The sequence below is a fragment of the Phocoena sinus genome, chromosome 2, assembly GCF_008692025.1.
Source record: "Phocoena sinus isolate mPhoSin1 chromosome 2, mPhoSin1.pri, whole genome shotgun sequence".
NCBI classification, from domain to species: Eukaryota; Metazoa; Chordata; class Mammalia; order Artiodactyla; family Phocoenidae; genus Phocoena; species Phocoena sinus.
Genome location: NC_045764.1, coordinates 173,247,855 through 173,273,658, shown reverse-complemented (window position 1 = coordinate 173,273,658; position 25,804 = coordinate 173,247,855). Strand labels below are relative to the sequence as shown.

The window sequence follows — 25,804 nt, the reverse complement described above, 5'->3', positions numbered from 1 at the left end:
AATTTGGTTATGGCTATAATGCCCCATCCGTCTACGCTCTTTTTGTTATATTGATTGGGGTAAAACGATTCGTTCAACAAATGTTTATTGGGTATCCACAGCATGCTGGGCACTGTTCTAGGTGCTGGGCTGGTCTGACAGGACTAGAAAAGGCTTGTTGGTACCCAAACGTCCAACAAACGTGCATTTGCCTAGATAAATAATGATCCACATCTGAAATAACGTTGTAAGAGTGTATTTCCTGACACAAAGACATGCTCACACAGCAAGTGAAAAAGAGGGTTACAAAATGTAGGCAGAAGAATATGCTTTATGTAAAAATTATACCCGACACACATGCAACGCCCTAGAGATACAGTCTGGATGGAAACACAATAAAATGGTAGCTGTGAGTTCTCTGAGGGCTGAGATAATAGGGGATTTTCCTTTCCTCTGTTTTGTACATTTGGACATCCTAAAACACATGTTTACTTGTGTAATAAATAGATTACTTCAAAAAGGAAAATAAATCCTGCTGGCGGAGAGTGAGAGCCAGTGTTGGAAGCTGTGGCTATCAGGGTACAAGACAGGGTGAGGAGCCGGTAGATGAAGGACCTTGAACCCAGGCTGAAGATTAAGATTTACATTCCACCATCAGTGATGCTAAAGGAAAAGAAAAAGCAATGCTGAGCCTTGAGGACCCTGAGGTGTCAATCAAAAGACTGCCTCATTGGTGTGCAGAAAAGGGAACCCTCCTGCATTGTTGGTGGGAATGTAAATTGGTACAGCCACTATGGAGAACAGTACGGAGGTTCCTCAAAAAACTAAAAATAGAGTTGCCATATGATTCAGCCATTCCACTCCTGGGCATATATCTGGACAAAACGATAATTCGAAAAGATACATGCACCCCCTATGTTCATAGCAGCACTGTTTACAATAGCCAAGATGTGGAAGCAACCTGAATGTCCATCGACAGATGAATGGATAAAGATGTGTGTGTGTGTGTGTATGTGTGTGTGTGTGTGTGTGTGTGATGGAATATTACTCAGCATAAAAAAGAATGAAATAATGCCATTTGCAGCAATATGGATGGACCTAGAGATATCATACTGAGTGAAGTCAGACAGAGAAAGACAAATACCATATGACATCACTTATATGTGGAATCTAAACTATGACATAAATGAACTTATCCATGAAACAGAAACAGTCTCACAGACATAGAGAACAGACTTGTGGTTGCCGGGGGCGGCGGGCGCGGGGGGCGGGGGCGGGCGGGTAGGGATGGACTGGGAGTTTGGGATTAGCAGATACAAACTATTGTATATAGAATGGATAACCAACAAGGACCTACTGTATAGCACAGGGAACTATATTCAATACCCTGTAATAAACCATAATAGAAAAGAATATACATATTATATTATTATAATTATATATATTATATATATAACTGAACCACTTTGCTGTACAGCAGAAACTAACACAACATTGTAAATCAACTCTACTTAAATAAAATAAATTAAAAAAAACAAGACTGCCTCACTGAACGCTAGAGCTTAAAGAAGGATGGAGCTGAGAGCTCCTCTTAGGGTTCTGAACTTCACAGCCTGGATAAAGCAGCCAGTTGCACAACACAGAAGGGGATCTAAGGGAACACTTTTATGTGGTAGACGTCTTCATAATTTTGAAGCTGTCTTCATATTTGTTTACTCCAAAGATGGGCAGTTTATTTGTGTGTTACAAGGTTTCCAGCAGATGGCTGAAACATTTCTTGTTCTAACAAAATCAGCTCATACTGCAACAACTTTTTGATGGAAACAAAGTGTCTTGCTTACAAAGTTGATATATCCTATTCCAGCCAGAACTACAAAGGAGGAACCAGTTGGATAATTGAAACATTTTATCAGTCTAGCAACATCTAACATAAACTATGCCTTACAAACAGTAGTTGTCTTTCTGTCTGATATAAAACATTTAAAAAAAAAATTTTAAAAAACCTCTCTTGGATTAGTCTCCTGGCGACATTAGATAGTACAGGCTGTTTATCAGAATGTTATTGGTGAGTCCCTATTTAAATTTAATAAATACTTCATTATGACACAAATCACTGTATAACTGTTAATATTCACTTACAATCAATAATATATAGGGGCTTCCCTGGTGGTGCAGTGGTTGAGAGTCTGCCTGCCGATGCAGGGGACACAGGTTCGTGCCCCAGTCCGGGAAGATCCCACATGCCGCGGAGCGGCTGGGCCCGTGAGCCATGGCCGCTGAGCCTGCGCGTCCGGAGCCTGTGCTCCGCAACGGGAGAGGCCACAATGGTGAGAGGCCCCCGTAGCGCAAAAAAAAAAATGATAATATATAAGGTGAATATTACATTGCCATATATTGCTTCTGTTCTTATGAAAGTTCTGTCAGTACAAAGATTAATAAGGGCTGTTAAAATTCTGTGGCTCATTACAAGCAAAATATTTTAAAACGTTAACTATTCTAAGATAAAAGCCTACAATGTCACAAGAGAAACTGTTGACTCTCATGACCATTTCCAAAGAAAACGAGATACAGGAGCACGAAAAGTGAAACTCTCAGGAATAATAGTTTCTATGAACACAGAACGCATAATTATTATTAAACAAATTAATGTATCTTGGAAAACGGGGATGTTTAGGACATCAAAAACACTATCATTTTATGTTGGACAGTAAGATCTGTACAGTTTATAGGGAGTGTAATTATTATTATTGAGAAATATAAATGTTGAAAGGAGCCTCCTTCTAATTTTCACAGAAGTGCCAGGTGCACTGAAGACAGCGCTGTATATGGTGTGTGGTCATCGTGAGCTTTACAGCAAACAGTCTGTGATTGACACAAGTTAAAGCACTGCCCTGTGTGAAGGACTTGCTTCTGCAAATCAGGACAGACCCAAAGTTACACCTCACTCACTCACATCCTGATAAGCTTTCCTGTGAATCTCGGGGCCTGCACACCAGCTCTTTCTGATGTGACAGTAACAACCATGAGAACATATGGTCGGTCCTCTGTCTCCGCAGGTTCTGCATCTGTGGAATTAAACATCCACAATCGTAAAGATCCACGGTTGGTTGAATCTGTGGATGCAGAACCCACTGACTAAAGGACTTGAGCGTCTGTCCTTGGTATGGGGGTGGGATCCTGGAACCAATCCCCCTCGGACAACCTGGGATGACTGTATAATACTTTATTTCTCCCCAACCAATTTTACATTTTGCCAAAATCCAGGTTGCACTCATAGGACTGTGTCCTGTGAATGTAAGTTAATATGTGTTAGACCAAAAATAGACTAATAACTTCAGATGTCATCCACCACCTTCATCTTACCAATGAGGAAATGAAGTTCAGAATTTTGGAAAGCCTCGTGAATTATTTTCTTCTACTCTGCCCAGGTCTCAATTTATAACAGCTGCCGTTACTGAGTGCCAAGTGCTATGATAGGTGTTTTCCTACCCAGTTAGCTCTTTGACAAGATTCAAGGGAATTAGGTATAAAATCCCTAATTCACAGAGGGCAAAAACTGAGGCTCAGAGAAGTTAACTGGCCAAATTCACTTACAAACCCAGATCTCCCTTTTACTCCAGAGCCTGTGTCCTTTCCATTACATCTTGCTGTTTATAGTAACCAAATATGGACAATGTGTTAAAATGCAAGACAGCATTCTGGAACCGAGAACAACGTAAGACAGCATCCTGGCACCATGGACAAATACTTGGGTGTGATGCAGAAGAGGTCACGCTGTCTTAGACCACCGAGGATCATGTTTAAAAGGGGAATTGCACCGAGCCCACCTCTCTATCCCTTTCTTTGCCTGCTTTAAGCCGTGGGGACTGGGCATTGGTCCATTAGACTCCAGCTCTGATTCGGTACAAGGTCAAGGTAGTCCAAGAGCGGGGCTCTTCATATGGGAATGGAAAGGAAAGATGAAGGGAAATGGGCAGGCAGCAACAGAAGCACCAGCTTGACCTTCACCTCTGTTGCTTCTCAGCTACTTCTTCCTTCTGTCGGAGTTCCTGCTGCCATCATTCCCATGGGCCCCTAAAGGTGTCTGTCGGTACCAGCAATGACCTGAGAGAAGGCAGGAACTTTCTCTCTGAAGCGCCTTAGGTGCAACTCAACCAGTTCAGTGCTACGTGCGCCTCAACTGCTATTCCCGGGCTCTAATGAGACAAAGAATTTATGTTTAAATGGACGTGTTTCGTTGCCTGAATTATTTTTATAAAATGATCAGTAAATTTTCCCAGTCCCTCATTTCCAAATCAAAATTTCCTACGGTAGCATTAAAAAACAAAAAAACCCTTTGTAAATATCTTTCATGGAAATATTTACCCAGCACACTTAGCAAAGCCATAGGATTTAAAAGATACAACAGATCTGGAGTTTGCACAATGCAGATTCTTTTTGGAAATTCTTAATACAAATCAGATGTGCAGAGAAGGAGCCAGGTTTTTAAGAACTGCCAAGATCTAAACATCTCAGGTCAATTTCCAAGCTTACGCTGAATTCAGAGAAGCCTAAAGGCCACCCTGCATCTCTCACTCACGCTCTGCTACCATTTTAACCACTTGGCCTTATTTCCAAGGTATTATCACCCAATTAGCATAATCTTCTGATAAGAAGTCCTATTAATAGTCTAAATTAGAATACAACCCCATGTTAGTGGTTTTGAGATTGTTAATGGACTGTGGACTTGACCTGCTAGAGATATGAGAGGCCCCTGTATCTCTTTCTACAAAACGTATCTTTTAGGAATAAAACTGAAAAAGGGTTTAAGCTTCCTTTACAGGACTGAATCAGAATGGACTTACAAGCTTGGAAATTTTTCAGCCTGTGGGTTGGAGTCCACTGCTTTATGACTAAGCCTTCTCCTTACACGAACATTTGGAAAAAAACAAAACAAAACATGGTTAGCCTGTGAAGCTGAAATTCCTTCCTAAGCCTTGCTCAATAGAGAGAATAGAATTAAAGCACAATGTTTAAAAAGAGAGAATAAAGTACATTGAGTAGATATATACAGAGACAGAGAAACTGATCTCAAATACACAATACATTCTTAAACATAAAACAAGCTCTTAGGGCTTCCCTGGTGGCGCAGTGGTTGAGAGTCTGCCTGCCGATGCAGGGGACACGGGTTTGTGCCCCAGTCCGGGAAGATCCCACATGCCGCGGAGCGGCTGGGCCCGTGAGCCATGGCCGCTAAGCCTGTGCGTCCAGAGCCTGTGCTCCGCAACGGCAGAGGCCACAACAGTGAGAGGCCCGCGTACCGCAAAAACAAAAACCAAAACCAAAAAACAAAAAAAAACAAGCTCTTAAAATGCCCCAAATTAGCTTTCACTAATAAAATGTTACTATTAACAGGGAGCTATCATAATCCATTATAAACCAACCTCAAAGAAAAAACTCAAAGCATGTTTCATGAAACCAGAAAGAAAATAGTTCCTAGTTCTGGTGTTAGCTCAATATTAAAAATAGTTTCTGACAAATCATAAAATTACAACTTTTCACCCAGTCTGTCGCAGAAAATACTGTTCACAAACAAGCCACTGAAATTAATTTTAAAATAGCAGCAGAGAGCATTAGAAATGTAAAGTGCTCCGTATGGAAATTCAGAACAGGTTCTCAGATTCCATGGAGTTGGTACTAAGCAAATTCTCAGAAACGACTTCTGTCTGAATGGGAGCCCTGAGAGTTCAAGTTGTAATTTTCTACTTGGATGATAACTGGTGTGAGCTGTGACCCGCAGCTGTTTGATTAGCGCCCACGGTGACGTCAGGAGAAGGAGTATGGGGCATGGAGGGCTCACAGCTTGTGTGCGTATTAGGGGGTCTTCGGATTCACCTCTGGGAAAAGAGGCCACACAATATCTGAACCGCAGGAACCAGAAGTAAGACGCCCCTTACCTTTCACTGTTCTTTTTGCCACTAGAAGAACTGCTGGTGGATCCCGTGCGATTCCGGTTTCCTTTGGAATCCCCATAGCTTTCCCTTCGACCACCAGGAGATACCCGTTCGGAAGAGCTGGTCCTCTTGATGGTACTAAAAGTACAAAGTAAATGACAATGAAATCCTTCACGGAGTGATTTTATTTTATTGCTGACTGTGAAAATATATACATAGAACATTCTATTTCCGTGTGGATATTTAAAAGATAGAGTGGTTTGAAATTCCTAACTATAGAGATCAAAAAACTTTTCAGAATGTCACTTGAGATCAATGCCTCTACTCATTGCCTTTGTAACTGTGGCAATCAGTGCAGTTCAAGGTCATAGAGGAATCTGAAAGGTAAGATTCCCAACAATACCGTGAGAACTCTCCAGGGGCCTAGTGGGAGGTGACCCCGCCCTTGTGCAAGTTTCAGTCTAGACCAGTGGTGCTCGACCAGGGGTGACTCTGCCCCCCAGGGGCATCTGACAATGTCTGGAGACACTTTTGCTTGTCACAACTGGGGCAGGGGCAGGGCTGCTACATCTAATGCATAGAGGCCAGGGATGCTGCTAAACACCCTGTAATGCCCAGGACAGCCCCGCGACAAAGAATGATCCAGCCCCAAATGTCAATAGTGCTGATATGGAAGAACTCTGGTCTAAAGGCATACGTGGGACAAAGACATTCCACTCTCTATAGGATGCCTCTGTTTAGAGGTGGTGCCCATGCAAGTGCTTACTTCCTTCTGAATAAACAGAGGGACTAGAGTGGTTGGAAGCCTGGTGAGGGATGTCTGGGGAAGACTTCCTGAAGACTGTGAATTTCTGGGAGACAGAAAATGAACGGCTTGAACGTGTTATAATGACACAGTAGGGAAGAGCCTGTCCTAGGAAAAGGGATACCCCACGCACAGGTAATTCACAGGCGTGAGGGGTCAGTTAGCCAGGGCAGGTTGATGGTTTGCTCTTGGAGCCGGGAAGTGTATTACAGGCAGCCCTGTAAAGTTTCTTTGTTTGTTTTTTTTAATCTTCATCATTAGGCCATATGTTTCCTGAGATCCCATCTCATTTATCATTCTTACATTCTTTGCAGAGCCTAGTATAGAAGCTTGATAAATATTAATTAAATGACAGGGTGAAATAAATGAAACGATCAATGGTAGTGTCACCCTGACCCTGTCACAGGCAGAGGCATGTGATGCTATAATTTAGCACCTGCTCCGTGAGGAAGAAAGAAGGACAAGAGTGGATGGTGGTGCCGCTCCCGGGTGGGGCTGCGGGGGGAGGTCTGGTCTGGATGCACAGAGTCAAGGTGCAGGTGGGCGATAACGCAAGTCTGCAACCCAGGAGGTGGCTCGGGATTGGCACTGTCAACTGGGGGGGCGGTCACTGAGCCACGGACGCGGAGGAAATCTACACGCCGGGAAGGAGAGAAGATGAGAACGGAGAGAACCTCCCCGGGAAAGAGTGACTTTATAAGACGTGAGTTGAGGAACTGCCACAGGAATCTCAGGTAGCAGATAAACCCCGAGGGACTGGGGAGGAAGAACCCCCAGAGGACAGTCAAGGTGCTGGGGTCGTGGATGCAGGAGGGGGACCTCGATGATGATGATGAAGCCTCAGGGGCTCCAGTCAGGGGAGGGTGGAGACGGACCTGAATTTCAATCCAGAGGACACAGGCAGGAGCTGAGAAGCTTGGACAGTGAGACTACTGCCCCTGGGCTGGATTCCAAAGCCTTCCTTTCTCACAATTAAATAACACAGAATGTGCAAGAGCCTTGCACACGGGATGCTCTGCTGTCTTCCCTTCATTCTCTTTTTCCTCCTCATCTCTGCCTTCCTTTGGGCCAACTTTAAGTCCTTTTTCCTCTGTAACTTCCGATCGGTCAGTAAATAATCTCTCAGCACGTTTTCAAAAACTGCACGGTGTATCGGCTTTTGAAAAGCCATCTCGCTCCCTGAGTGAATGGACATAAATAAAATGACCATAATCATGGTGATGTGAAGACACTTTCTGCGTAGTCTTTCTGGTCACTGAGGAAACTCTGAATTGACAGCCCCAGGACCTCACAGCTGGGATCTGCACGGGTGTGCCTTAAGGTCAAAATGTGAATTTTTAGAACTCTCAATTTGAGGACAAGGAAATTATAGATCTTAGGAGAGCCTTACTTACATTTCTGAAATTTAGGATTGAAGTCTAAAAATTACAGAAACCTTTATGTTTAAAGTTCAAGATCTTCCAGTGACGAAAAACACCAAGCTAATTCCACGTTGTGGGAGCTCTCTCTGCTAAGCATCTGGCCCGCCGAGGCTCTCAGGCACACTGCCCCGGCAGCTGGCAGCCCTGAACGGCACCTCCATAGTGTCCTTGTGGGAGTTCAGGGTAAGTTCATGGCATTTTAAAGGCTTGTATAAAACACCCTTAAAGAGCTGAAAAGCCATGACTATTAATCAATGATAGCAACCGTTAATCGATTTTCTAATAATCAACACTCAACCTGGTGGCTGGAAGAGTTAAGAGGGGAGATCAGTGATGGAACCACGGGCAGCAACGGTTCGCATGTATTAAGAGCTTCGCGTTTTATATGAATCATTTAATTTAAACCTCACATCCCCTGCAGAAGTATCATCGTCCCTATTCTCCAGATGAGGGGACAGCTTCAGGGATACAAAGCAACACGTCTGAGGTTACTTGACCCCTTGCTCTCTACTGGGCCTCCTAGTTAAGGCCACCTAGGGAATTCCCTGGTGGGCCAGTGGTTAGGACTCCTCGCTTTCACTGCAGAGGGCCCGCGTTTGATCCCTGCTCAGGGAACTAAGATCCCACAAGCTGTGCGGCATGGCCAAAAAATAAATAGATAAAATAAAGACCGCCCGCAATTTATGAAACACCGAAGTACGTTAGTTTTGAGGACCTGTTGAACAGAGGTGTTGGACGTCTAAAAATCCAATAAAGGTCAATAATTAATACAGTTATATGATTTAAGCCTTGATCAATGGCAGGCATCGGAGAAGGCCCTCTAAGCTACTGCACTAAAAGGGTGGTAGAACTACCAAAGCATTAGTGAGGGTTACAAAGTAAATCTAAGTACTCCTCACCTGGGTGTGGAACTGTTCAGTCTGCCTGCATTGAGAAGACTCACAGACCTGTTTAATCTACGTGTGAGAGGCACGGAAACAAAGGAGAATAAACACGACTGCAATAATAAAAGCGTGGAAAAATATTTTGGTAAACTTCAATAAATTACAGAATACACCGCACATTAAAATGGGAAAACATTTTGGTTTGCATATACAGACTTGGATATAATCCATCGCGGCTCCTTCAAGATATTTGTCATTCACGCATTTGCATTAAAATGTTAAGCTTTTAAAAAAATCTACTATTGTTGTATACGTAGAAAAAACAAGAAATTTCCTTTTGAGAGCCAAGAGCTCTCATGAATTAAAGAGGATTTACTAGGACTCAGAGTGAAGGACAGAAAATAGAGCTTGAAGACAAGACATCTGCAGGAACAAGGGCGGCCGGAAGAAGTGATACTGTATACTCACTGAGAGAAGCCTCCTTCAACAACCAGCAGGGAATATCAAAGAAGTTATGCTCCCTCTGGACAGCAAGTGAGAAATCATGTGCTTTATTTTGAAAGTGGTAGAAGTCCTAGCTTGTGAGAGACTGTATAATAACACAGCACAATGTTTTACTGCTTAAGGCAAGCATTTTTGGTGTAGAAATGCAGATACCATCATTTCTCTTCCCTTCTGCTCTCAACCTCCACTCTCAAACCCACAGTTCTGAAAATACAATGGCTCTTTGCCTTACACCACGGTTGCATTCAATGGTTTTTGCCAATTTAAACTAAATTTTAGACATAATAAAATCTCTGCAAAGGGAGAACAGAGGAAAAATGGCCATCTTTCTTCTTATGGTTAGATAATAACGCTAAACGTAATAAGTTACCACAGCATCTTTCTTTCATTATGTGATTTAAAACCAAGAATTGGTTTTCCAAAATTTTGCAGAAAAGATCTCAAACTTTTACAACTGAAAAAAAATACTGGGACTTCCCTGGTGGTCCGGTGGAAGCCTCTGCGCTCCCAACGCAGGGGGCCCGGGTTCGATCTCTGGTCAGGAAACTAGATCCCGCATGCCGCAACTAAAAGATCCCGCATGCTGCAACGAAGACCCGGCACAGCCGGGTCCTATTTATAAATAAATAAATGAATGAGTAAATAAAAAGGAAAGAAAGAAAGAAAATACTAATCTGAGGGGAAGCTTGTACTCGTGACCCGAGATTTTCTGATGAGGTCATTTGCCATGACAGCCGGAGGGATTAACGCTAGATTAAAACGATTATCTACTCAACAAATACTCATTTGGAATCAATTTATACTGGGCTGTACGCTGAGCACTGGCAAATCAACGTGGGACCAGGACTAACCTGGTTTTCGTCCTGCAAGGGGTGAGGCAATTGTGACAGATTGAGGTCACGCAACTTCAGTAATTAGGAAATGCTCTTATCTTTGTCTAAAGACATCTTTGTAGCAAGAACCAAGGCATTTCCTAAGAAGGCTGGTGGCCTTAGAGAATTTGACAGACCAAAATAAGTTTTTTTTCTATCATATGAAGCCAACTACCCGAGCCCAGAGGGGGGGAATTGCAACACTTCTGATAAGAGAATAAGTACCAATTCATCTTCCTCTGTCCAACAGCATGAACTCCCATTTCTAGCTTGTTACAGAGATCACACTCAAAACCTGAATTAACACATACATTTCAATGGATCTCAATGATAAAGAGTATATTAGAAAAAAAAAAAAACCAAAGCAGATTTAAATCATGTAAGTACCTGGCACTGACTTTGGTATTTTTACAAATGCTGTTATTTCTAATGAGTGCAACTATTTTTCTAAAGGACTATCAGCTGTTTGTTTGAAAGCCATAGATATTTACCATCCTACCTTCCAACTGGAGCAGAGCATTTTAAAAATAATGCTCTCTTTTTGTACCAGTTTTGTTCTTTTGATCTCTCTTCTCACAGCTTTGCCCTATTGTAAAGCTCTACTTAGGAGTGGAAAGAATGAGTGATTGTTTTGAGCCAGTGGAAATGTTATTCTATTGTCAGCTCCAGCATCCCCACTGAGGAAGGTATGACCCTACAATGTCTTCCCCGGATTTTCTGCCTTTTCTCCTTTCACTAATGGAAACAAAGCTTTTCCCAAGGATTCCAAATCACGCCCCCAATCGAAGTCTTAATTGGCAACACAAAGCACAACCCCTGGGTGCTGGACAATTTCCAAAGGGGATTTTGTTCTTTAGTACTAGGCTGAAAAAACCCCGGAGAAAAGAAAACAAACATATACCCATCCACACACCAGAGATGCCCCAGCTTGGTTAATTTGGAACTCTGATTACAGAAAAATTCCTACATGATTATAAATGTATTTGAAATGGCTCGGAGGTTGTTTTAATCCTAACAGGCGGAATGCCCAGCTTGCTTCTGTTTTCAAAATTCTCCAAGGAGAGATCTATAGGAACTTCGTCACAGAGTAATTATTATCTGCCACTGTTCGGGTTTCCAACTTCCAGACAGATGGGAATTCACATCCACGGAAGCCCACAAAAGGCAGAGGAACAAAATAAATGAATCACTATGCTTTACACCGAAACACCAAGAGTCTCAGACACTCAATCTAGAAAACCATGTATTTCTAGTTGGCTGCTGGACATTAGCTTATCAAATGAATAAAACTGATTATTTTGTAAATTAAAAAGAAAAGTCTACAAAGGCCTAAGAACGTTTCTAGAAGGAAGGTTGTTGTTTAAATGCTAATACACACACACACACACACACACACACACACACGCACACACATACACACATATATAAAATATGATGGCTACTGATTATCTTCCCCCGCCACCATCCTTTCCTTCTAAGACAATATTGCTGAGGGCAAGCACTGTCCATGAGCTCCTTCATACATGGCTGAAACGGGGGGCAGAGGACCCAGGCTTCTGCTCACAGCAAGGGGCCTGGTCCTGTAATGGGTGTTCAGGCCCTGCAGCCCCATATGAATGGGCAATTCTGTCTCTCAGAGTCGCAACTTGCTGCCAATCTCTGCTCAGTCACCCTCGCCCCTGCCTGCTACTCCTGTCAGCACCCTCAGGGGCATCTCAGAACATCACTGTTTCTAAAGAGCATCACCCAGACAGGATGGGGAACACGAAAGGGATGGTTTCCAAAGAGCAATTGTATCAAGCATTTTTTTATGAGTAGATGTAAGCGCTGACCTGGAAATCTTTGCAAGTAGCAGCCTATCACAGTGAAAGGAGTGTGAGCTCTGGATCCAGAAAGACCTGCGTTCGAGCCCAGGTTCTCTACTCACTTGATCCCGGGCAAGTTACTTCACTTCTTTGAGCGTCAGCTTACCCACTGGCAAAACAGGGATAATAATATCTACCTTGGAAGGTTGTTTTGAGGATCAGTGATAATGGTATTAAAAGCTTGATGCTTAGTATGCTTTTATTATTAAAAGAGAATTTCTATCATCGTCACGGATTTAAAGAGGGCCCGAAGCACCATTAGGGCTCTTTGTCTTTTTCACATCCTGTGGGAAAGTATCAATTCGATTCTTCAGCAGAGCCTCACTCCCGTAGTCATCTGCATAAATCTCATTCCCCAGCCTTATCCTACCCTGAATCGATGTTTCAAATACTAGAACTCAAAAACACAATTTGCCAGGGATTCTAACAGTTGCGCCAATTAATCCTGCAAGGTCTAAGAAAACCATAAACAGTCTATTGAGTGAAGGATCTTATTGTACTACATCAAAGTTACTTTGGATCAAACACAGAGCCTTCCACAAAATCAAAGTGCAAGAATGCTTGACATACGCTCTCATGAAAGGAACTGTAAGCTAGAAATTGTATCTACATTTCGAATTTTACTTTTATGATTTTTTGCTCTGAAAGAAAATTTTCCTTTTACTTAAATGCCAAATATATAGAGATATAAATTTTAAAAGTTTATTTTCTTTAAGAATAAAGAAAAAGAATCTCATTTTTTCATTAACTACTTGCTACTTTAAAAAGTCAATCTTGAAATTCAACAACTCACTCTTAAACAGCCAATGAGTTAAAGAAGAAATCGCAAGAGAATTTTGAAAATATCTAGAGACAAATGAAAACAAAACATTCTAAAACTTGTGGGATGCAGAGAAAGCAGTGCTAAGAGGGAAGTTTATAGCTGTGAAAACACTTGCATTAAAAAGAAGATCTGAAATCAGCAACTTAACTTTATACCTCAAGGAAACAGAAAAAAACAAGAACAAATAAGGCTAAAAGTCAGCAGAGGGAAGGTAATAATAAAGATTACAGTAGAGATAAACAAAATGGAGAAAAGAAAAACAGTAGAAAAAAGTCCGTGAAACCAAGAGTTGATTTTTGAAAAGATCAATAAAATTGCCCACTCCTCCATTAAACTGAGAAAAAGAGAGAAGACTCAAATCACTAAAATTAGAAACTAAAGAGGGACTATTACAACTGATGTCACAGAAATGAAAAGGATTATAAGAGACTACAATGAATAAATGCATGCCAACAAATTGAATAAACTAGAAGAAATGAATAAATTCCTAGAAACATACAACCTATCAAGACTGAATCACGAAGTACTGAAAACTCTGAATAGACCTATAACTAGTAAGGAGATTGAAGCGGCAATCAAAACTCTCCCAACAAAGCAAAGCCCAGGACCAGATGGCATGACTCCAGAATTCTACCAAACATTTAAAGAACGAATACCAATCCTCCTCAAACTCTTCTAAAGACTAAAGGGGCAGTGGGGGCACATCCAATCTCATTCTAGGAGGCCAGCATCATTCAGATACCAAAAAAAAAAAAAAGACAAAACAAGAAAAAATACATGCCAATAACTCTGATAAATAATGATGCAAAAATCAACAAAATACCACCAAACTGAATTGAACAGCACATTAAAAGGATTATACACCATGACCAAGTGGGATTTACACCTGTAATGCAAGGATGGTTCAACATAAGAGAATTGATATAATATTGTACATCACATTAAGAGAATGAAAGACAAAAACCACAGGATCATCTAAATTGATGCAGAAAAAGCACTTGACAAAACTCAACACCCCTCATGATAAAAACACTCAAACTAGGAATAGAAGAAAACTACCTCAACATAGTAAAAACCGTATATGAAAAGCCCACAGTGAACTCATACTCAATGGTGAAACACTCAATGGTGAAAGCTTTTCTCCTAAGGTCAGGAAGAAGGCAAGGATACTCACTCTCATCCCTATTGAACACAGTACTGGAAGTCCTAGCCAGAGCAATAAGACATGTAAAAAAATAAAAGGCATCCATGTTGGAAAGGAAGAAGTAAAACTATCTCTGTTTGCAGATGACATGATCTTAGGGAAAACCCTAAAGATTCCACACAAAAAAATGTTAAAACTAGTAATTTCACCAAAGTTGCAGGATACAAAAACCAAAACACAGAAATCAGTTGTATTTCTATTCACTAACAATGACCGATCTGAAAAGGAAATTCAGAAAATAACCTCATTTATTATAGCATCAAAAAGTACAAACTACTTAGGAATAAACTTAACCGAAGAGGTGAAAGACTTGTAGACAGAAAACTACAAAACACTGCTGAAAGAAATCAAAGAAGATACAAATAAATGGAAAGTCATCCTATTTTTGTGGGATTGGAAGACTTAATATGTTAAAATGTCTACACCACCCAAAGTGATTTACAGATTCAATGCAATCCCTATCAAAATACCAATGGCATTTTTTGTAGAAATAGAAAAAAAAAAATCCTAAAATTCATATGGAATCTAAAGGGACCCCAAATAGCCAAAACAATCTTGAAAAAGAACAAAATTGGAGGACTCACATTTCCTGATTTCAAAACATACTACAAAGTAACAGTAATCAAGACAGTGTGGTACTGGAATAAAGACAGATAATATAGACCAATGGAACAGGATAGAGAGCCCAGAAGTAATCCCTTGCATGTAAGGGCAAATGATTTTCAGCAAGGGTGCCAATACTACACAAGGGGGAAAGTCCGTTTCATCAACAAATGGTGTAGGGAAAACTGGACATCCACATGCAAAAGAATGAAGTTGGACCCTTACCTTATGCTACATACAAAAATTAACTTGAAATGTGTTAAAGACCCAGAACTATGAAACTCCTAGAAGAAAACATAGGGGGAAAGCTTTAGGACATTGGATTCAGCAATTATCTCTTGGATATGACACCAAATGTTAAAAATAAACAAATGGGACTGCATCAAACTTAAAAACTTCTGTGCAAAGGAAACTATCAATAGAGTGAGAAAGCAATGTATGGAATAGGAGAAAATATTTGTGAATCATGTATCTGGTAAGGGATTAATATCCAGAATATATAAGGAACTCCTACAATTCAATAACAAAAAAATGAATAACCCAATTAAAAATGGGAAAAGGACTTGAATAGAAAATTTTCCAAAAGATATATACAAACTGCCAACAAGCATATGAAAAAGATGCTCAACATCACTAATAATAAGAGAAATGCAAATGAAAACCATAATGAGATATCACCTCACACCCATGAGAACGGCCACTATCAAGAACAGAAAATAACAAATGTGGGCAAGGATGAGGAGAAATTGGAACCCTTGTGCACTGTTAGTGGGAATGTAAAATGGTGCAGTCATTATGGAAAACATTATGGAGGTTCCTCAAAAAATTAAAAATAGAATTACCATATGACTCAGCAATCCCACTTCTGAGTATATATCCAAAAGAATTCAAAGCAGGATCTCAAAGAGATATCTGCACACCTATGTTGATTGCAGCATTATTCACAACAGCCAAGAGGTAGAAGAAACCCTAACATCCATTGACATGAATTGATAAAGAAAAGGTGGTATACTGGGCTTCCCTGGTGGCGCAGTGGTTGAGAGTCTGCCTGCCGATGCAGGGGACACAGGTTCGTGCCCCAGTCCGGGAAGATCCCACATGCCATGGAGCGGCTGGGCCTGTGAGCCATGGCCGCTGAGCCTGTGCGTCTGGAGCCTGTGCTCTGCAATGGGAGAGGCCACAACAGTGAGAGGTCCATGTACCGCAAAAAAAAAACCAACAAAAAAAACCAAAAAAAAAACAAAAAAAAGAATACACAACGGAATGTTATATAGACTTAAAAAAGAAGAAAATCCTGGGACTTCCCTGGTGGTCCAGTGGGTAAGACCCCACGTTCCCTGTGCAGGGGCCCCGGTTTGGTTCCCTGGTGGGGGAACTAGATCCTGCATGCATGCTGAAACTAAGAGTCGGCACGCTGCAGCTAAAGATCCCGCATGCTGCAACGAAAACATCACGCATGCCGCAATGAAGATCCCGCGAGCTGCAACTAAGACCTAGCGCAGCCTAAATAAATAAATAAAATACAAAGCCACTTTAAAAAAAAAAAAAAGGAAATACTGTCACATGCTACAGTATGAATGAACCTTGATGATATTATGTTAAGTGAAATAAGTCAGCCACGAAAGGACAAATACTGCGTGATTCCACCCATATGAAGTGTCTAATGTAGTCAAATCATAGAAACAGAAAGGAAAAAGGTGGTCACCAAGGGCTCTGAGGAGGATTTACTGTTGAAGAGATATATTGGGTTGGCCAAAAAGTTCGTTCTGGTTTCTCCTTCCCATCTTAGGGAAAAAATCCGAACGGACTTTTTGGCCAATAAATAGTTTCAGTTCTGCAAGACGAAAAAGTTCTGGAGATCTGCTGTACAAGAATGAGAATATACTTGACACTACGGAACTGTACACTTAAAAATGGTTAAGACGGTAAATTTAATGTGATGTGGTTTTTACCACTATTAAAAAAAAAAAGAAGAACGAACTGGTAACAGATGGCAACCTGAAACTTAGAAAGTCAGTGTCAGTCTTATAACATCTAGATGAATAAAAGACAGTCCATATCTACTGCTGCCAATTAGAATCCAGAAGGTCATTTCACGTTGATTATAAATGAATGATTCAAAGAAGTATTAAAAAGGGATGAAATGAGGCTGAGAATTTCATTTTAAAGTTCTAAAAAGCCCTGCAAAACCAATTTTCTTAAAATTCACAAACAATAAGTACATGAAACTCTATCTGATGAAACACAACGCAGGTTTGCTTGGCGAAGGATAAAGCTTTATGTATAAACACTATATACTTAAAAGATAAGACGGGATTGTTACATTTTCATTCCGAGTCACGATGCAGCATCAAACGTACCCTCACCCGCCCAACGGGTATCCCAGCACACCGCAGAGCATACTCACACCCAGAATCCCCAGTGCGCATAAAGCAAGTTAGCATTTTCATGAACTTTACGAGTTCTTCTAACAAGCCCATGAGGTAGCACTGCAGAAAGAATTTCTTTAAGGTTTTCTATGCTATATTACTACCAGATAGTTCGTTTTTTTAGGGCATAAAAATTTAGAAAACTGGCCTGGCATTTAAAATATACAATTTTAATATGATAACTATGAAATTATAGAAAATTAAGAGCAACCTATGCTCTATCTGACAAACATGAACATCTGAAGCTCCACTCTTAGGCATCATTTAAAAGTACGAGCTTATCCAAATTTTACTGATAAAAATTTAAGCTCAGTACAGCAATCTGAATTTTGCTATATTCCAAGCATATTCATTTTTTATATAGGTTATATACTCCCACTTGTTTTTTCAAAAGAGAAGTTTAAGTAAAAACACAAAATGCTGCACTGCGGCTTTAGTGAATGAGATTTCAAAGACTATATGATTACAACTAAAAAAACGCAGACTAATAAATCGACATGGTTCCTGTTTTGGCAACACACCAAATATTGTGCTTTTGTAAGCTTTAACTCAAAGGAGAAATTTTATTAAAGTGTCATATAAAAGAGTAATACTTATTTTAGCATCTGAGCCAGAACTGCTTTCAGAGTTCACGTAAGGCGCTTCTTGCCTACCTTTTGGCTGTGGCAGGTACAGCGGTTTCTTTCCTGGCCCCTGAAGGGGCTGGCAGGGAGCCACTGGCTTTCTTTGGTACCACAGTGCCGTTGTTGACGGTGGTTCTTAAAGGCAAGGTCTGCACCAGTGGTCTTGCTGTAAGACAAGCAGAAAAGGCAATCAGAACTTTCGCCTTTTCAAGGGAACTCCTTACAGGACTTAAGATAATGTAGAAAGAAAAAGGATGTCCATTTCAAATGCTAGCAGAATCCACAAAGGTGCAAAGACAACGGAGCTTTTCAACAATGGTGCCGAAACAATGAACCGAGACACCAACCTCAGGCCTTACACAAAAATTAACTCGGAAGGGACCACGGGCCTATGTGTGAAATGCAAAACTAAAACTTCTAGATGAAAATATAGGAGAAAAATCTGTGTGACCTTGGGTTTGGTGATGGGTTTTTTAGATACAATACCAAAAGCACATCCATGAAAGGAAAAATTGATAGCTTGGACCTCATTAAAATTAAAACAACAACAAAACTTTTGCTCTGTAAAAGACATCATTAGGAGGATGAAAAGAATTTATAGACTGGGGGAAATATTTGCAAATCACGTATCTGATAAAGGACTTGTATACAGAATATAAAAAGAACTCTTAAAATTCAACAATAAGAAAATGAATAGCCCAATTTAAAAAATGTGCAAAAGATCTGAACAGAAACCTCACCAAAGAATATATACAGATGGCAAATAAGCATATGAAAAGATGCTCAACATCTTTTATCATTAGGGAAATGCAAATTAAAACAATAATGAGATATCTCTATTACACCTATTAGGATGGCTAAAATCCAAAACACAGACAACATACCAACTGCTGGCCAGGATGCAGAGCAATAGGAACTCTCCTTCATTACTGGTGGGAATGCAAAATGGTACAGCCACTTTGGAAGACAGTTTGGCAGTGTCTTACAAAGTTGAGGCTTATAAATTTTACCACAGGATCCAGTAACTGTGCTTACACTAAGTATGAACCCAAATGAGTTGAAAACTTATGTCTACACAAAACTTTCATTTAATATTTATAGCAGCTTTATTTATAACTGTGAAAACTGGAAGCCACCAAGATGTCCTCCAATTGGTGACGGATAAACAAACTGTGGTCCATCCAGACAATGGAATAGGATTCAGTGATGACAGGAATGAACCAATCCACACAACCATGGTTGAGTCTAAATTCATATTGCCAGTGAAGAAGCCAGTCTGAGAGGCTATATACTGCAAGATTCCATTTAAAGTGACATTCTACAAAAGGTTATTAAACTATAGAGACAGAAAGTGGATCAGTGGTTGCCAGAGACTGGGGGCGGTGTCACGAGGAGAAGCACAGAGATTCTTCAGGGTGGTAAGTCGTAGTGGTGGATGTGTGATGCTGTGCGTTTGTCAAAACCCACAGACCCTTACAGCACAAAGAGTGAACCTTAATACACGCAAATACAATAATAGTCAATAAGGAGATAGGGGAACCCATGACGGAATGCAGACTGTGACAAAGAATCTAACTGCATTACAAACATGCCACGTAACCTCACGGAAGGGGGTGGAGAGGAAAGGTGCAGACAAAGGAATTCTGGTAATGAGCAGAGACTGGAAGACTACAAAAGGAACTGCACATAAGACACTGTATTCTAGTTGGTCAAGTTGTTTCCCACAGGGCCATGGGTAGGAGCCAGGCTTCTCACTGTTGGAGAGGGAGGTTACAGACCAGCGAGGGGGAAGGCTAGAATGAACCAGGTGGAATGGAGAAGAGGAGACATCAGTGTGAACTCACGTCTAGCTTAACAGAGACAGAGACACACAGAGACGTAATTATAGGTAAGTCCGCGTACACGGGTTGTATAAACATATCTATTCCCAGCTCTGTCTGCTGAGAGACCCCAGGGCCCAAAACCTGGGTTCCTAATACCATTCTACAGCAAAAGGAACCAGGGCTCCTTGGGGAAGCACCTGAATCCAGGCCTGAGACAGGGAATATCCAACATGAGCCTGGAGCATCTTAGGGTGCCAGAAAGTAAGGAAGTGCCCACAGAACCCACACTGACGGGGGGTGTGGCAAAGGGACCCAGGAGCCAATGGGAAGAGCCAAAGCCGCAACAATGTGGTCAACAGAATAAATAAAGTAGTGCTGGGCTATACCCCCAACGATCACATAAATATCCACAGGTCCACACTGATATAAATGCACGATGGAATAAATACACGAGGAGGACAAATCCCCAGGCAGAAGAATTCTGAATGATTTATGTAGATACTTTGTCCTTGAGATGGTGGGGCATATTCTCCACTCCTTCCCTGTGGGCTGTGCGTAGCGACTTCCTTCTAAACCACGCAGTGCGGAGGTGTCGCGAGAAGGAGAAACCTGACAGACGCATCTCAGGTGATCACGGTCAACGTCAACAGCGGTAAGTCATGTTCACAGTACACGTCCTTGGTAGATGTGATGAGAATGGCACCTGACCTCTGTGGTCTTCCTCCCTAAACCCACCCCTAGTCTGATCGTGAGAAAAACATCACACAAACCCAAACTGAAGGACAGTCGATGGATGACCTAAGCGGTACTCCTCAGAACTGTCAAGGTCTTCAACAGCAAGGAAAATCTGAGAAACTGTCAGTTCAGAGGAGCCTCAGGAGGCACCATGACTAAATGTAATCCCAAATGGGATCCTGGGACCAAAAAAGGACATAAGGGATAAACTAAGGAAATCTGAATAAAGTATGCCCCTCGACTGATAATAATGTATCAATATCGTCCCATTAGTTGTGACAAACGCGCCATGCTAATATAAGATGTTAACAGTAGGGGAAACCGGGTGCAGGAGATACGGGAACCGTCTGTATTCTGCCTGCAACGTTTCTGTAAATCTAAAACTACTCTAAAATTAAAAGTTTATTTTAAGATGCTAGCAGAATTTATTTTGTTCATCCCAGAATTAAATCTACCTCAGTGCAGGCTCTTAAAAACACGACCAGTGACAAAAGTGCCTAGAATGTCGAAATTTTAATATACTGAAACTTTTCAGTCCCTAAAGCTGAGGGCCAGACTACCTTTTTTTTTTTAACTGTGAAAGAGAGTTTCAAAAGCCACAGTCAGGCCCCTCCAGCCAGAGCAGAACACCCTTCTCCACTCTCTCCAAGCTCTCTCTTTCTTCATCCCCTGAACACCTGCTCCAGCCAAGGGCCCAGACCAGTGCTCAGAGCTAATCTTCCACAGTGAAAATACCACAGTTCCAAAAGAGAGATCCTGAATCTTTCCTAACACACACAATCTGCTCCCCGTGCTGAGGTCCGCTCTCTGCCGGGACAGAACCCTTCCCAAGTAGGAAGAAATGCCATCCTCACCTCATCTCTATCTCCTCTTTCTACTTCACCTACCATTTCAGTCTCCATTCTGTCTTTTTTCTTTAAATACATGTACTGTGTTAGTGTCCTCCCCGAAATTCACGTCCACCCAGAACCTCAGAATGTGACCTTATTAGGAAACAGTGTCTTTGCAGATGTAATTGGTTAAGATGAGGTCATACTGGACTTGGGTGGGCCCTGAATCCAATGACTCGTGTCCTTTTAAGAAGCCCATGTGTATATATGTACATATAATGGAATACTACTCAGCCATAAAAAAGAATGAAATAATGCCATTTGCAGCAACATTGATGGAACTAGAGATGATCATGCTAACTGAAGTACGTCAGACAGAGAAAGACAAGTAGCACATGACATCACTCATGTGGAATCTAAAATATGACACAAATAAACTTATGTACGAAACAGAAACAGACTCACAGACACAGAGAAGAGACTTGTGTTTGCCAAGGGAAGGAGGGGCGGGGGAGGGATGGATTGGGAGTTTGGGATTAGCAGGTGCAAACTATTATATATAGAATGGATAAACAAGGTCCTACTGTATAGCACAGGGAACTATATTCAATATCCTGTGATAAACCATACAGAAAAGAATATGAAAAAGAATGGCATTGACATATATACACTACCAAATGTAAAACAGATAGCTAGTGGGAAGCAGCAGCATAGCACAGGGAGATCAGCTCGGTGCTTTGTGACCACCTAGAGGGGTGGGATAGGAAGGGTGGGAGGGAGGGAGACGCAAGAGGGAAGAGATATGGGGACATATGTATACGTATAACTGATTCACTTCGTTATAAAGCAGAAACTAACACACCATTGTAAAGCAATTATACTCCAATAAAGATGTTAAAAAAAAAAAGACTAGTAATACAAAAAAAGAAAGAATGTATGTATACGAATAACTGAATCACTTTGCTGTACAGCAGAAATTAACACAACATTGTAAATCAACTATACTTCAAAAAGATAAATTAAGGGGAAAAAAAGAGGCCCAGGTGAAGATGCATAAGGAGGAGCTCACCACGTAAGGACAGAGGCAAGAGACTGGAGTGGCACATCCTCTAGCCGAGGACAGACAGCAGCCACGAGGCCCGGCCACAGACATGGACCTCCCTCAGAGCCTCCAGGAGGGACAATGCTGCCAGCACCCTGATTTCAGCCCAGTGGCACTGACTTCAGGCATCTGGTCTCCAGAGCGGTGAGGGAATCAATTTCTGTTTGTACTAACTCACAACAGAGGCCCTAGGCAGTGACTACAGTATGCGTATCAGCTTGCTGGGCGTCTTTCAATCCACTGTTACCATCTCTGCAGTGGCTCCCCCAGCACAGCTCCTAGAACCGAGGGCTGGTCTCCCAGCGCACTTGGCCAGTTCTGTTCAGGCGACTCTCCTTAAAAACATCCCTCTCATCCATGGTCGCCAAGGGCTCCTGACAACCTGCTACACCACGTGACAGGTCGGCGGAACCCACCAAAACGCAGAAGCTGAAACAATGATGGAAGCTCCGAGTGCCCGGCGCCAGGTAGAGTGGTAACAACTTGAAACGTGTTATCTTGTCCAGCTGGGGCAACACGACTGGTCCAGCTCCATTTCACACCTGGGCCTAGAGGAGGGAGGGAAGAGAACAAAGTCCCCCGACTCCCAGGCCACTCGCTATCATTGTGCTCTTTTGCAACCTTAGTGATCAGAGCTCATTCTCTCCACCGATTTTCTTGTTCCCACCACGCACCCAGGCGCTCCAATATCCACTCCCCCACCCCCAACAAGCAAATCCTGCCTCATTCCCACCTCCTTAGCTTGTTTCTGTGGAGAAGAATCCCCTGGAGTTAAAATACAGATCGCTGGGCCCCATCCCCAGATTCAGGAGGTCTGGGGCGGAGCCTGAGACTCTGCATTTCTAACCAGTTTCCGGGTTGCTGCCGCGGCTGCTCTAGGGACCACACTTTGAGAACCACTGGTCTGTACCATCCTCCAGCTTCGAAGGGCCTCTCCTCGTTAGCCCAGGCCTCCCTGGCTGTCCCGCTCTGATCTTCTGTCACGCGTCAGTCTGTAGCTCACAACTGAGTGCCTGATTACGGACTGTTGTTTCAGGCGGGCTAGTCTTACTTCCCCAGTTAGAGTGGGTGCACACATCGTGCTGGGGGAGGGCATCACCTAGATCCTTCTCCGTGTGCTTGGGGAGTGGACTGGACTCCACACCGAGCCCCAGGCTTACTGCCCCGTCTCCTAGGCTGACAGCAGCACAGCTATAGCTAATCCCATGCCTGCAGGGCCAAGGGGAGGGAGGTCACCAGACCCTATGAGGAGAGACGCTGCTGGGGGAGCAGCAGCTACATCCAGGGGGTGGGGACACAGCCAAGCCAAGGGGCCCCATGTGGAAGGAGTTGGGGGTGGATCCTCTGACCTCACTCTCCCTCCTTCCAGTCCCCAGCTTGGGATCCCCTGCTCAAACCTCACTGGAGCAGAGAGCGGTGTGGTCCATACAGCTCAGCTGCCGGGGCAGAGAGCTGGCTGGAGGAGGGTAAGGAAAGGGCCTGGAGGGGCCGATGGAAGATGCCTGGCCCCCAGCTTCTCTCCGGCACCTGGGCCAGGACCTGCCTCACCCACTTACATGCCCACCAAACCAGGCCGGGCGAGCCGCCTGGGCTCCCCTGGTCCCTGCTTTGCCGCTGTCCTCACATTGTTTATTCCTGTCCACTCCATTGCCCGGGGGCTCCACGACGGCAGCAGCCCCTGTGATGCTGACACAGAAGGTGTTCAACATGCATTTGTTGACCAGACTGCACTAAATTTCGAGAACAAAGAGCCCACTTTCAAGAAAAGGCATTGTGTTGCCATTTCTGAGTCACTGTTTTTTTTTTTTGCGGTACGCGGGCCTCTCACTGTTGTGGCCTCTCCCGTTGCGGAGCACAGTCTCCGGACGCGCAGACTCAGCGGCCATGGCTCACGGGCCCTGCCGCTCCGCGGCATGTGGGATCCTCCCGGACCGGGGCACGAACCCGTGTCCCCTGCATCGGCAGGCGGACTCCCAACCACTGCGCCATCAGGGAAGCCCCACTGTTCTGTTTTGTTTTGTTTTAATTTTATTTTTTGGCCATGCCACACGGCATGCGGGATCCTAGTTCCCCGACTAGGGATCAAACCCTCACCCCCTGCAGTGGAAGCACGGGGTCTCAACCACTGGACCCCCAGGGAAGTCCGTCTGAGTCACTGTTTTTTATCTTTCCTTGAGTCATAATTTCAAACTTCAGTCTCATGATAATCTAGTATTGTCCTTCTCCCCAAAAAGGAAATGGGACTTTTTTAAAGCCCATAAAAAGAACATCAATTGCATGCAACGGGCCTTCTCAGAGGGCATAATAAACCTTACACATTAAACTACAACAGAGTAGCATCAAAAGCAAACAGAATTGTTAAAGTTGTAATGAGAAATCATAAAAGAAAAATAGTGGATATGGAGAGGAAGCGGGGAGAAGGAGGGGGGGGGTGGCGGCCACACTTGGAGTGACAAGAAGTTGGAAAGGTTCTCATTTTGGCAAGATCCAATCACCACTACACCCTTATCTTGATAATATCTTTGGCTTTTCGTCACCACTGACTTTTTAAATAGCATCACGACTACACCAATATGCTTGCTAAATACCTATTTTGCACACGACATCTCGTCAGGTCTCTTTCATGTTTCCGTATCTAAACATGATTAGCCACTCAAGGAAAAAATGTTGCCACCATAAAGAAAAGTTTTGGAAGAAAACAGTATCTCCTAATGTCCAATCTGAACAGGTACTAGCTTGGATCATGAGGACAGCAGGACACAAGAACAGCCATAATGAGTCATTTTTCCGACAAGCGATCTCAGAAACTGCAGAAGAGAAACAGCACCAGGGAAGGTTCAAACACAATTTCCTGCTCATCAGGTGCTAAGATAACTGGATCCCTGGCTTTGAGACGACACCAAGATATGAGACATTCTTCCAGTTCATAAAAGTTTTTTTCTTTTTTGCGGTACGCGGGCCTCTCACTGTTGTGGCCTCTCCCGTTGCGGAGCACAGTCTCCGGACGCGCAGGCTCAGCGGCCATGGCTCACGGGCCCAGCCGCTCCGCGGCATGTGGGATCCTCCCGGACCGGGGCACGAACCCGTGTTCCCTGCATCGGCAGGCGGACTCCCAACCACTGTGCCACCAGGGAAGCCCCATTAAAGGTTTTTTAAAAACTAATTATTTTAATTGTTCTTAGGGGCAAAACAGATACATAGCACTGAAAGGAGAATTTCTCAAAATAAAAGGAGAATGAGTGATACATGATATATGTTTAGAATGCATTCATTGGAAGGGATATCGGGATGGCTGGAGGAGCACAGAGGAACAAAGGGCAAAGAGTCTTGAGTTAGGACCTACTCATTCTCAACTCGGCTTTATTACGT

At 42.7% G+C, this 25,804-nt stretch overlaps 1 protein-coding gene across 7 annotated transcripts in view; it reads right to left on the bottom strand.

Annotated features, from left to right (window-relative positions):
* Positions 1-25,804, bottom strand: part of EML1 (EMAP like 1) — a 150,753-nt gene that overhangs the window by 57,938 nt on the left and 67,011 nt on the right. For all 7 annotated transcript variants that reach the window (XR_004348664.1, XM_032624243.1, XM_032624245.1 and 4 more), the window contains 2 exons: positions 17,976-18,111; positions 5,916-6,050 (listed from right to left, as the gene is read on the bottom strand). Coding sequence is in view for 6 of the 7 variants with exons in the window: in XM_032624243.1 (XP_032480134.1) it covers positions 5,916-6,050; positions 17,976-18,111 (271 nt within the window). In the remaining variant the exon portion in view is untranslated. The remainder of the gene's footprint in view (positions 1-5,915; positions 6,051-17,975; positions 18,112-25,804) is intronic.